At 41.3% G+C, this 12518-nt stretch overlaps 2 protein-coding genes across 3 annotated transcripts in view; one reads left to right on the top strand and one right to left on the bottom strand.

Annotated features, from left to right (window-relative positions):
- The first annotated feature begins 6 nt into the window (after positions 1 to 6).
- Positions 7 to 3017, top strand: nkiras2 (NFKB inhibitor interacting Ras-like 2). 2 transcript variants are annotated; one of them, XM_069675797.1, is made up of 4 exons: positions 7 to 73; positions 494 to 610; positions 1184 to 1425; positions 1583 to 3017. In XM_069675797.1, exons 2-4 carry the CDS (start codon positions 517 to 519, stop codon positions 1823 to 1825), a joined length of 579 nt encoding a protein of 192 aa, XP_069531898.1. In that variant the 5' UTR covers positions 7 to 73; positions 494 to 516; the 3' UTR covers positions 1826 to 3017. The 2 variants fall into 2 exon arrangements, with proteins under 2 accessions (XP_069531898.1, XP_069531899.1); XM_069675798.1 differs by lacking the exon at positions 7 to 73 and adding an exon at positions 129 to 172.
- A 4812-nt stretch (positions 3018 to 7829) lies between these two features.
- The window catches only part of znf385c (zinc finger protein 385C), a 51465-nt gene continuing 46776 nt past the window's right edge, over positions 7830 to 12518 (bottom strand). Inside the window, exon 9 of the mRNA XM_069676258.1 lies at positions 7830 to 10962. Coding sequence (XP_069532359.1) covers positions 10732 to 10962 — 231 coding nt within the window. The 3' untranslated portion in view covers positions 7830 to 10731. The remainder of the gene's footprint in view (positions 10963 to 12518) is intronic.

The raw sequence follows: 12518 nt of genomic DNA, 5'->3' as shown, positions 1-12518 counted from the left end.
CCGTCAAGGGGGAGGGGGCGGGGCCTCATGCTGCAGCAGTGACGTAGACTGTAAACAGGAAGTGGTCTGCTCGGTGAGTACAGCGAAGTTAAAATCATAGTTAATCAAACTCGACCCACATGCAGCTAATACCAGCGTGTATATTTTTAAAGACACATGTTTATTTCAGTCTGTAAGTTTCATTTTAATTAAGCTACTTGTGTGATAATTGCGTCTGTATCTCTACGGAAGCTAATGCTAAGCTTCACTGTAGAGACGTTAGCATACAAATTTAGCTACCTAACATTATTGCTATCAGCGTTGCAAACGTATTTCTTTAAAAACGTGTTATAGCTTCTTATTCGTGCTAGATTTTTTTTAGTATTTAATAGATTCGGCATTAATTTTGCAACGCTGCTACCCAGAACCCGTTTATATATTGCTATGCACTGGTACTGTGACATCAGTAAAGTGTTTGACTCAACAGCTTCCCACTTGTGTATTCCCAAAACAGATTTTCTGACCTGAGAGTGCATCATGGTCAAAAGCTGCAAAGTGGTTGTGTGTGGCCAGGCTGCAGTTGGCAAAACGGCTGTACTGGAACAGCTACTGTATGCCAATCATGTTGCAGGTATGCTTTTTGCCGTGTGACAGCACTATTTCAGATGTGACCATACATTCATTTACATAACACTATTGGTCTGTTTTGGGTGCACTGTACATACGGCTGTTTATTGTCATTGTTCCATTGATAGCTATGAAATCTTAGACTGGCACATTTGTTATCTAATGCATTATTGCACAGTAATTATTTGGCAATAGAAATGAGAGAGCTTTCCACACCAGCATTATACAAGATGGCACACATTTCATTCCTTTCATATGCATTTTTCATTTCAAAACTTTATTTATTCTCGAGAGGACATTGAGGATTCCCTCATTTCCAATGCTGTTGAGATAACAGGCACATTAAAACAGCAAAAAACAGCGCCTCTCTTCAAAGAAGAAGGCCAACTTTTTCCATTGAAAATCAAGTTTCAGAAACTCCACACCGACCTTCTAATGTTTTCTTTACTGACATCCTGTCATACAATGTGTAGTACTAAATATTTCAAGTAAGGAAATGTATACATTTTCAGTTTTATACATTACAAACCAAGCATTGTCACAACACATGTGTCTGTGCTTGTATGTCCACTGTTAGGTTCAGAGCCCATGGAGACCCTGGAGGACATCTACATTGGCTCCATAGAAACTGACCGTGGTACACGGGAGCAGGTGCGCTTCTATGACACCCGCGGGCTCCGAGATGGGATGGAGTTTCCTCGACATTACTTTACCTTTGCAGAAGGCTTTGTGCTTGTCTACAGCATTGACAGTAAAGAATCTTTTAAGCGGATGGAGGCCCTCAAGAAAGAAATCGACCGTCACAGAGACAAGAAAGAGGTGAGAACTGAACCTAATTATATGAGATCTTTTAATTGTTAAGTTGAATGTTTGTTTGAATGATTCTCTTTATGTCTTGCTTAGTTGTATTGTACCGATGTGGACAGAACTAGAGATAACACTGATGTGGCGCTAACCTGATGATCCTGATCCATAGGTGACCATCGTTGTATTGGGTAACAAGCTGGACAGACAGGACGAGAGGAGAGTTGATGCTAACATGGCCCAGAACTGGGCCAAGAATGAGAAGGTGCGTCTGTGGGAGGTGTCGGTGGTGGATCGGCGCACGCTGATTGAACCATTTGTCTATCTGGCCAGCAAAATGACCCAGCCTCAGAGCAAGTCCACATTCCCTCTCAGTCGCAACAAGAACAAGGGAAGCGGTTCTACAGACAGCTGAATGACCAGACGGAGGGAGGAGAGGGGTGCTGAAGGGAAGGTTTGCTAAAAGCTGTCTTGATATTATGAAGGATTGAGGTAGTAGGAGGCGGTTATCATGCAGGATGATTGTATGGATATGTAGTTAAAGCGAGTGCTGTTTGGTGGTATGATGTTTTGGTGAAATACTTAATCATAACTGAGTGAAAATGTGGATCTTTTGGCATTTTATCTAAGAAATCGAAAAACACAAGGTGTTTTTGTCAGTAGTTCCCATTTTATAAGGTTGTTTTATGGTCCAACCTTTCGTCCACATTCTTTGTGATTACCATTGTTGACATCACCCTTTTTGAAATATGATAATGATGTTCTTGAACCACTATCAACATGTTGATTTCAGTTTATACTTAGATGTAAGAGTTTTAAGATGTCAGATTAATTGCGCTCACTGCACAGCTGTATCAGGAACTCACATGTACACTGGCTACTATGTTATTTACATGAACACTACATGTATGAACAGACTCATGTCGCCTAATTATTGCATCACACAAATGCTGAATTTTGTTAAAAGACAGGTGAAGGGATTTTAATGATACATTATGTTGTAAAGTAACTGTGCTGTTGTTGATCAGGAGATTTGTTACATTTCATATGTTCTTTACTGAGATTCACTGTTAGACATCGAAGAGTGAATAAATGACATTCCTTCAAACATATTGCCCTCTGTACAGGCTTTAAAGTTAAAGTTATGAGATAAAAGATGAACAGCGGTTTCTGCAGGCACAGGGGCTACTTTCTCTGGTTGAGTCACATGAAACGCATCGAACCCGCTATATAATAACATGTGTTCTCATGAACAAGGCGACTCATTGAATAATTTGATTTGGTTACACCAGTTGAAGCTGGCTGTTTTTTTTTTTTTTACTAAGATGTAAAATAAAACACAAATGTAGCGACTAGCGGACTACTGAACTGTTTCTTCAGGGTGCAACACAAATCAAAGTCTGAGCAGCTTTTAAACTTTGTTTGATTTAAAGGGAAATAATTTCCTATTGTCTTGAATATCACACATTTGTTGCAGAGTCTATCAACATGTTTCAAACTTGCAACTTCTTCGTTGTAAAAATCAAGCTTTTATGCATTCATATCCATAAAATGTGTTCACTTGATATTTGTTTGCATGTTTTTTAAGCAAATAAAATGATATTTTCTGTCCCTAACAAGTATGAATGTTTTTGTCAAATTCTATTCAAGTAATTAAATACAAAAATACCTTTCTGTTAGATAGAAAATAGTTTTTTGCTTGTAACAGTTTTCAGGCAAGTCCCTCAGAGTTGAGCCCTGACATGGGGGGACTTGTCTCTGTGACTGCTAAATTTATTTAATGTGAAAGGCAAGGAGCAGTTGAATTTTAATGACAGAAAAACTCATACCGAGTTTAAAAAAGTAAAAAAGCCAACGCCAATCACTGACTCTCTTAATAGCGTACATGTTGTAGTTGGTTTACTGGCCAGTAGGTGTCTCTGAATTTCCGGTACAAAAATGTTTCATTTTAATGGAAATATCCGTGTGAACTTCTTACTTAACTTATTTTTTATACGTTTTTTCATCTTAATTATTTTCTACTTTTTTTTGTTTTTTTACTGAGGACTACTTACTGAAAGTATTTACCGGAAGCCTGAGTATGCTATCAAGCCTGCATTGACATTGCTCTGAACGTCAGTAGCGGAGCAGACCGGGCTCTAACTGAAGAAATTGTTAAAACGATTATCACAAATACTGTTAATATTATTTGTTAAAATCACTCCAACGATGAGCAGCAAGAACGGAAACGAAAGAGTAGTGGGAACAGTGAGGCTAGATACAGTTTTCATCGACTTGGATGTAATAAGGATCGCGTGTTTGTTGCCCTCTTGTGGCCACAGGGAGGAACTACAACAGGAATTTCAAACAATACTTCTGGTAAAACACTTCAAAATAAACCAATAAGTAAGTTCGTAATTCAAGGCGGCAGCACAGTTTAAAAGATATTACACAGCTGTGTGTTGTTATTCATTACATAATTAAGTGGCTCCTATTACGTGATAGAAAAGGGTCCAAGCCGACAAATATTATTTAAAACCTAAATATTGTCACTATGTTCTTATCCACATTTTAAGTATTTAGCTCCATGAAACTCTGAATAAAAACATGAATACTGAAAAATTATTTGCTTTTATAGTCTAGCCTTATATTGAGCACACTCTTGTGTCTTTATAATGGATACATTGCTAATAAAAGCTAGCGCAGGCAAGGTCCTTTGAAAATTGAATGCATTTGTATATTTCTCTGGACCAAAGCCTCTGCCAAATTAATCTCACTGTCATAAGTACATGTGGTATATTATATTAACATATGAGAGGAAAAGTTTTCAAGGAGTAACTGAAACATTATTTACTTCAGCTTTCTGTTTACATTAAAAGGTCAAATTGATCGGTTAATGCAGGATCCAGATTTAGGCAGAGGAATAGATGTGCTGGCTCCATGGGGGCACGTTGACTTGAGAGGTTAATGTAAGATAATGAGAAAACCTCAAGTGGAACATAAAGGAAATGATAGCACTCACCTTGGTTTCCCCAGAGGGTGCTATCATGTAGCATCCCATTTCAATCATGTTCTTTTTAATGAGCAGAAACTGAGCGATTTCATTTCACTCAGTTATTGTATCACACAGCTGGACTATGACAGCACACAGTGGTAGTTTTATGTCCTGAACAGTGAGGAAGAGACTGCAGAAAGTTGTCAATACTTTGTTTCTGTATTGATCCACACAAGAAACAAGATCCACATCACAAAATGTGAAATACAGAGCGCGAGCAGGCCGGAGCCTGGGGTCGATTTGTCACTTTGTCTGTGTGATTTATGAACCTTCTTCTTCCTTCAGACTACACTGACCACAAAGAGAAATTCACACTTGCTAGTCACAGTCATGGGCCAACAGGGTGATGCCCTTGTGTTGCAACCAGTAATGCTCTTTTACTGTAGCATGACAGCGTGTCTCATGACTGCAGCAGAGCATCCAGCTCTCACAGGGGACACATAAAGTAGATAACACTTGTTTTTTTCTTTGCAGAGAGAGAATAGAGGAGAAGCTGCTGCACTGACCCTCTTTTCACAGTCATGACGCGTCAGATTAACAAAACTATTCCACACAGGAGTGAACTCATGCAGTCTGAACAGCAGTGCCACCTTTATTCTGTGGGCTGGAATTACCAGCTGCCCTTAAGCCATCTATTATGTCAATTGTTCGTTGTCATGCTGACTTCCTACGAGCCTGTGACTCAGATCATTTTGTCCTGAAAGTTGAGGATGATTTCATCTGGGTTAAATCAAGCTGAAGGAGTCTGAACCATGCACAAATCAGATCTTCCTTATAGTTTGTGCATCCAGCGAGTGTGCTGAATGAGTTTGACACCTTTGACGTTATCCACGGGGACGTGTTGACACATTGTGTCCCACCACTCAATAAAAAGACAATTGAAGGACTAAATAAAGACTCTGTGGAGGCTGAAAAACAAATTGATTTATTCCACTGCTCAGCTAACTAAAACCTCCATCTCCTTCTCTCATCCTCTTTGCCTTTTTTTAACCTCAATTTGCAGCATGAGAGCAGAAATATTGATGGCTCTGTATTTACAGCACAGTAGCTGCTCGGTGTTTTCTGTGTAATTAAAACTGTGTGAATATAAATACCGTCGCAGCGCACACAGTATTTTCCTTACAATGCTGCAGTAATTGTGTTTACAAATGTATAATTATCTGTGATGGTAAACAGATATATAGAGAAGAAAACAAAAGTGAAAATGTATATATTTAATAGTAATTGTACCGTCCACAGTGCTACTATTATGTTATAATTTATAATACAACAGGTAGTTCCTACCAAGTAATCTAATTGGATTAGCTCCATGAGTGCTAATATAGAGAACAACATCACTCCGCCTCAGCCACTTCAACAGGCCGTCTACGTCTACCATGATAAAGCTGGTACCTCTGAATCACACAGCAGACTCTTATTTCACTGGTTGATGATAAATGAAAACAAACAGATAAATGTGCATGATAAAAACAGCTGATCTGTGGTAACCTGGAAACACAGAGTGCAGGAGAATGTTTGGGTTGCTTGGCAACAAAAGTCCTGTTTCAGTTAAGTTGTGTAGCTAGTTCAGTTGGTGGAGAATAAAATAATCTGTTGATTATTACTGTTTACTACTATTTGCCGTTTGTATAACTGTTGTATAAAAGCAATATCACACCCGAGGCTGTGATGTTATCCTGAATATCAGCACAGCTGTGATTATCTTCAGCATAACCAACAACAACCGAATCACAGCCGTGCTGATATTCAGTATAACATCACAGGCTCGAGTGTGATATTGCTTAAATACATTATTTTTCACATACCAGCTAATGCTAAGCTAAATGAGGCCTTCTAAAAGTGGCCATGCCTCGATGGTGGACTTTGAAGTAAGCATTGGTGAGGCCTTTAAACGTTTGAATTACAATGTTATTATGTGTTAATCATACTTTATTGTGGTAAAATTAGCTACTAAATTTATTTATATCAGCATAAAAACTAAGACTAAACTTCATATAACTTACGTTTACTAAATGTTTTTTTTGCTTTATTAAGATTACAAATGACTTTATTAAGCCTTTATTAGGAGTTAACTGCTGTTTGGTAGCAAGCAGAGCTAACTGGGGTTAATCTATCCTTTATTATGTTTTATAATCTAATCATAAACATGCTTATCATAAATAGTAATTAACAGTATTGGCTCATTCAGGGTTATAATAGTCTTATTACCTGATTATTTGGCGTTATCCATCCATTTGCTTTCACTTTAACAGAGGCCTCAACACATACACACACTGAAGCTACGTGTGTAAGGGGTCACCCCCGAGTGGAGGAGCAGGGGTCGACCACCACAGCCGGAGATAAGGGTGTCACTCAGCCAGATAAGATGATGGATCAATACAGCGGATACACCGGTGTCACAGCTCAGCAAGGTCATCGTGTCCTTCTGCCACATTACACACTTCACTGACTGCTGCAGGATCCGATGGCTTTCCTTTGATTGGCACCGCAGGAGGGGCAGGACTTGATGCTGTGCTTATCTGCTGTTTCCACAAAGGACAGGCTGGTGTGACGGCCTGAGGCGCAGAGGACAATAAATAATCCAAATAACAGGGAAATTATTACAGTGCTAACTGAGATAAATACATGATTATCCAGAGAGGTAGACAAGAGTCAGTTTATCACACAGGAAGACGCTTCTCTGATTGCTTTCACTGTGCTGAAGCTGCTTTAGACAATCAAGGAGGAGTCATTGTTTAGTGCAAAATCTGTCTGCAGAAGCAAGATCCAATCCGGAGTACAATGCACGCAGGGGATGTCTCTCTGTGGAGAATTAGTGCAGATATAGGAGATTAGCCTGTCTCAGCCACTCAGGTGTATTATTCTACCGGTCCTCTGTGTGCCACACATGCAACAGTGCTCGCACACAGCAGCTTCAGCTTGTTCCCGTTTGCTTTCTCCATTGTATCCTGGCTGAGCTCCAGTCCTGCTGTCACATGTTGTTTCCTGAAATGTCTGCAGGATGAGCAGCTGCAAACACAGCGTCACGTTTAGAGCAGCTTTAATGTGGTCATGCTTTTTGACTAGTATGATGTAGTGATTTTTTTTAATGTGATTTGCAAGCAAACAGGATTTAATCAAAGAATTAGTGCGAGTGCAAATCTGAGCATCTTTGTAAATGTGAGCATTCATGTTGTCACTGTTTATTCATAAGCAATCATCTGCCTGAGTTCTTTTTTTTTTTTCACACACCCACTCGCATATTGTTGCTGCGCAAATGTCAACCTGAATCAAAGCAATGCCTTCTGAGACGTTGCTGTTTTTCTTTTTCACTCGTGATGCAGGAAAAACACACACACGTCATTAAAACCTTTTTTTTTTTTTACAAGTTCTAAAAGCTTTATTTTCCAAACTCCATCACTTTGACTCTCTATGGTACAGCACTGTAAGTTTGATTTTTTTTTGTCTCTCCATCCATGCGTACAGTGTTTCCTGCTCTCTCGAGCTGCGGAGGGATACCCTGAATGGATGGTCATGTTAGCGTCTGCTCAACCTGTCACCCCTGAGAAGGCCTGGCTAATGTGACTTTAGGATATTGTCTTTAAAAAAGGCCTTTAATTAGATTATTAATTCAGTCAAGGACAGAAAAAAAAAGCTTTTAAATATTTTTCTCTTGTACTTAAAAAAAAACATGTTTGTAAAACCACGTAAATAAACAAAGAAAGAAATAAAAGAGCCTATTATAACATAATCTACCCTCCTCTATAATAGCAGTTCTTTATGATACAGATAACAACTCTGATAAAATCTCTATAGTTACTCTATGGTTTCTACATATAGTTTGCCTTCTCTAGATTCTTTATGTTTCACGTCTTCATGTCCGAGTTCCCACTGAGCGATAAACAAACAAACAGTGAAGATTAAAGGCTGGCTGGTTCACTGAGTAGTGCGACTGGGGGGAATCACATCAGTATGGCTGGGGCGGGGGGGGCTTCGATTACCCAGAAAACACTTGGGGGTCCTTAAACAGAAATATAGATATGATGAGATGTTTGGTAGAAGCACTAGCACTGGATGGCAATTACAGGGTTAGTACGACAGATGGCACTGCTGCATCACACACGACTATACATATTGCACAATGAGAAATGCATAGGGTCGGCTCCATCGCTGTAATTTAAGAGAACATGATTTGGTATGAAGGGAGGATGATGTGTAACGCCTCGAGTCCTTATGAGACCTTGCCAACAGTCCGTTTTGGCAGAGGGAGGGCTGCGTGTCAGAAGATATCCTGCGTGGGGAGACAGCACACGGGCGATATGACAGTCGATGTGACACTTATCCCAAACACTTGTCTCTGACGTAACAATGTTTTGCTCAGTGGAAGTCATACAAAAGTTTTTGCCCTGCTCCGCTAAGAAAGTGAAACAGCAATGTCACACGGGGCTGGAGCACCCTCGCTGCGGCGCGTGAAACGTCTCGGGCCTGGAGTCCCGACGTGCGTGAGCGTCGAGGGCAGCACCGTCACACACACACACACACACACACACACACACACACACACACACACACACACGCGCGCACCCTCATTCCTCACATGACTCCCGGCTGACTGCTCAGAATGGCCCTTGGCTTGTTGGAGTACATCATACATTGTTACAGGTGTGTACAGTATAGAATAGATAAAGCCATCGACACACTGAAAACACATTATAAATAAACATATTGAATGTATTGCTTTAAATGTGAGATTTACCGTAAAGTGATCATTTTCACCTGATTGTTTTTTTGTTTTCTCGAAGCTAATCTCTCACTGAATCGACATGGGGTTGTAAAAAAACACACACCTAGAGCAAAAGAAGGTGAATATCAACACAATAATCATTGCTTTTGTAAGTAAATCAGTTTTAAGGTGCTTTTAATGTGGTTGCCATGGCACTGTGCTTTGTTCCCTCCCACGCTGTGCGCAGACACTGCAACAGGATGTCAATCAAGTACCAGCTGAGCAGCCTCCCCACCCACTGGCACCCAAACTTTCACTGAGCTCTGAAATCCCATCAAGGCTTCAAGTCATCCATTGAGTGTTTATAATGTGTGTGCGACTGTATGTTAGGGAGGGGAGGAGGGGGGGGTCCTGCTCCTCATCATCATCTCATGCTGAGGTAACGCCACAGAAAATCAAGCGCAACAGCGAGGTGATGACAGCGGGGTGAAGGAGGATGGAGAAGAAAAAGAGCAGTCATGGAGGGTCAGAAAATGCGCCATTTATGCAACGTAAGACCTCCAAAGCTGCAAACATGTTTTCATGCCGCCAGCTTGGCAGGAACATAACGTTCAAGCTGCATTGCACAAATGATGCACTGAAGCAAAAAGGGGAAAAAAAAGTCATTCCAAAGAGAAGACAGATCTGCAAATTGAAACAAAGTGGAGTTGACAAGCTGACCTTTTCTGGACCTTAATGAGTGTTTAATCCTGAGGATACAGGGGCGCAAAAATAATCTAGAAGGCTCTGACTGAGGCTGTGACTCAGACATAAAGAGAGGAGGAATGGTTTTAATTGTACGAGTCAGGGGCTGAGGAAACTTGAGGGGCTGGAGGTGCAAAATGGCACAACAAGGGTTTAATATATGGAGATGTGTGTGTCTGTAGTTAGTGTATGTAGTAATCCAAATACAGCCAACAGTGAGGACTCAAGTTCGTCTTTCATTTCCATATCCAACCTGATATGTGACAGCGATTGACCTCAGCTGGTCCCTTACGCTTGTTGAAACACTGATCAGTGACGCCGCTCGTCACACACAGGAGGATGCTGCCAGTTCAGCTGCTTTAATGATCTCTGATCCTCCCACCTTCCATCAAAACCCCCCGGCCAATAAGTTAAAAACATTTTAAAAGAGCATCAAGTAAAGGGACCTTATTTTGTGGCAACCACACTAAACATACATCTACACTTGTCTATATTTGTTCTCTAATAAATTACACAATAATATCCAGAATCCGAACCATGTTGACCCATGAATGGCTATAAAAGCGGCCTCTGTGCACCAGTCTCTGTCTGGAGGCCGGTCCTGCTCCTGAGGTCATGGTAAGAGGAGCAGAAAGAAGGCATGATGGGGATCTTGGCCTTTAGGATAAGAACAGCTCTCAGGCCAAACGGCCTACGGAGCGTCAGGACTTGTGCACTGTTTCCTCGGTAGGTGGCTGCATAGTTTGCGTGTGGCCTTTGTCATGTGGGTCACACTTGAGGAGGGCCTGGGGTTTGGTAAAGGGACGGGGGTGGAGCTCACACAGGAAGGGGGGTCGAGTCTTTAGTAAGGGGAGAAGATGATGGGTGTGTGTGTGGCCCGCAGCGGCCCCGGGGCGGGCCGGAACAGTGCGGGGCCCAGGAAGGGGGTCTGGATGAAGGTGGTGGTGCCCACTGGGTGGCGCAAAGCCAGCGGGTTAGTCGCCACTGTGCACAGAGTTGGCGGGGTGAGGGGGCTGGGCAGGAAGCCAGTTGTCAAGCTCTTGGTCAGCTGCTTCTGCAAGGCCAGTTTGGTCTGGAGAAGACAGGAGGGGGAGCGGTGAGAACGAGAGAAGATCACAGTGAGGGCAGAGCAAGCAGGTTCCCCAAACTCAGGGGCCTGTTTGCACACACAGAGGAATGCATGTTATACATTACTCCATAAATACCATCCACAACTGGTTTCCTGATAGACAGATATACACAGGTTAATGCAAGGTCTACAGTAAGGACATATTACAAGATTTAGATGGCTGACATTTATTCTGAGAAAGCTTCAGATTTTATTACCTGCTTTACTCACTGGCCTTGATATTGATGCATGGATATTAGCTTAGATGAGGTTTGCTAAGATGCATGTCTCCCACATGCTGCCATAAATCTTTGACAAGAACATGTCAAACCGTAATGAAGCTTTGTAACGAGAGGTTTACAAAGTCTTTAGTTTGCCCTTTTACAGCAGCAGCTTCCCTGATGAATATTTAGCAATTTATTGGCAAAGCAACAACTGCTGGAAGATACTGAATATACGATGAAAGGAGACTTTGCTGCAAAGGTTTTTCTGGGTCCGATCTGACTACAGCTGCTGTCTTCTGTGAATAAACGAACTACAAACCTTTTTAAACCGACAGAGGGTCAGAATTTGATTCACAAAGATGCAGACCTCTCCAGCATGAAACCTTTAAAGAACTCATAGTTTCATGCCACAAAGAGGTCAGAGAGGGGATCATGCATTAAACAGGAATTCGCTCAGGATGATGTTTATTCCTGGAGATGATTTTCAAGTGTTGAAAATAGTTTAGCAAATTTCACACAGACCTCAACAAATTGTTTAAAGTACAAACAGACTGAGCTAATGTTAGTACACAGAGTTGCAAAGTGGGAGGGATGTGTTTTTCCATTGACTGTATATAGATGGACAACGCGATCTGCTCTCATTGTATGAAATTGAAGCCAAAATACCCCCTGTGGCAGGCGCTGCCATCTTGCAATGGTGACGTCATTTGGAGCCAGTAGAGATCGGCGATTGGAGCTGCTGTAGCCACTTCCGCTAACCTAAACACACACTTAACTTATCAAAAAAAACCAGCAAAGATCCTGCACGCCTGCATGTTTAAGAGCAGAACAGCTTCTTGTGTTGGTCTGAAGCAGACGTTCACAGATATACACTGTAGTGATTGTCTTCGTCGGCTGCAGGAGCCGTATGTCAACAGAGCTGTCAATCATAATTTTTACACGAAATAACTAATTAAAAATAAACTTGTCAGAAAAATGCACACTTGAACGTAAATCAGCATGATAAGAACTAACTATAATGACATGTTTGACATTTGACTCATCCCATCTGTTAACATGGAGGAGGCGGGCTTTGTGACCTATACTGGAGCCAGTCAGCAGGGGGCGATAGAGATGTTTTGGCTTCACTTTTAGGGAGCTGTCATGTCTTCCATCTTTTTATACAGTCTGTGGTTTTTCCCTGTTCTGTATTCCCATCTTAAATCATTCTTCACGCACTATCTTAGACATCACTTAACATGGAAACACGTGATTCTTCTGTAGATACAGTACCCATAAGCCTTAGCGGTCACTGCT

The sequence above is a fragment of the Semicossyphus pulcher genome, unplaced genomic scaffold (assembly GCF_022749685.1).
Source record: "Semicossyphus pulcher isolate SPU_LCO1_2020_fin unplaced genomic scaffold, fSemPul1.0.p SCAF_25, whole genome shotgun sequence".
In the NCBI taxonomy this organism is placed as follows: domain Eukaryota; kingdom Metazoa; phylum Chordata; class Actinopteri; order Labriformes; family Labridae; genus Semicossyphus; species Semicossyphus pulcher.
This window is presented reverse-complemented; position numbering and strand designations above follow the sequence as displayed.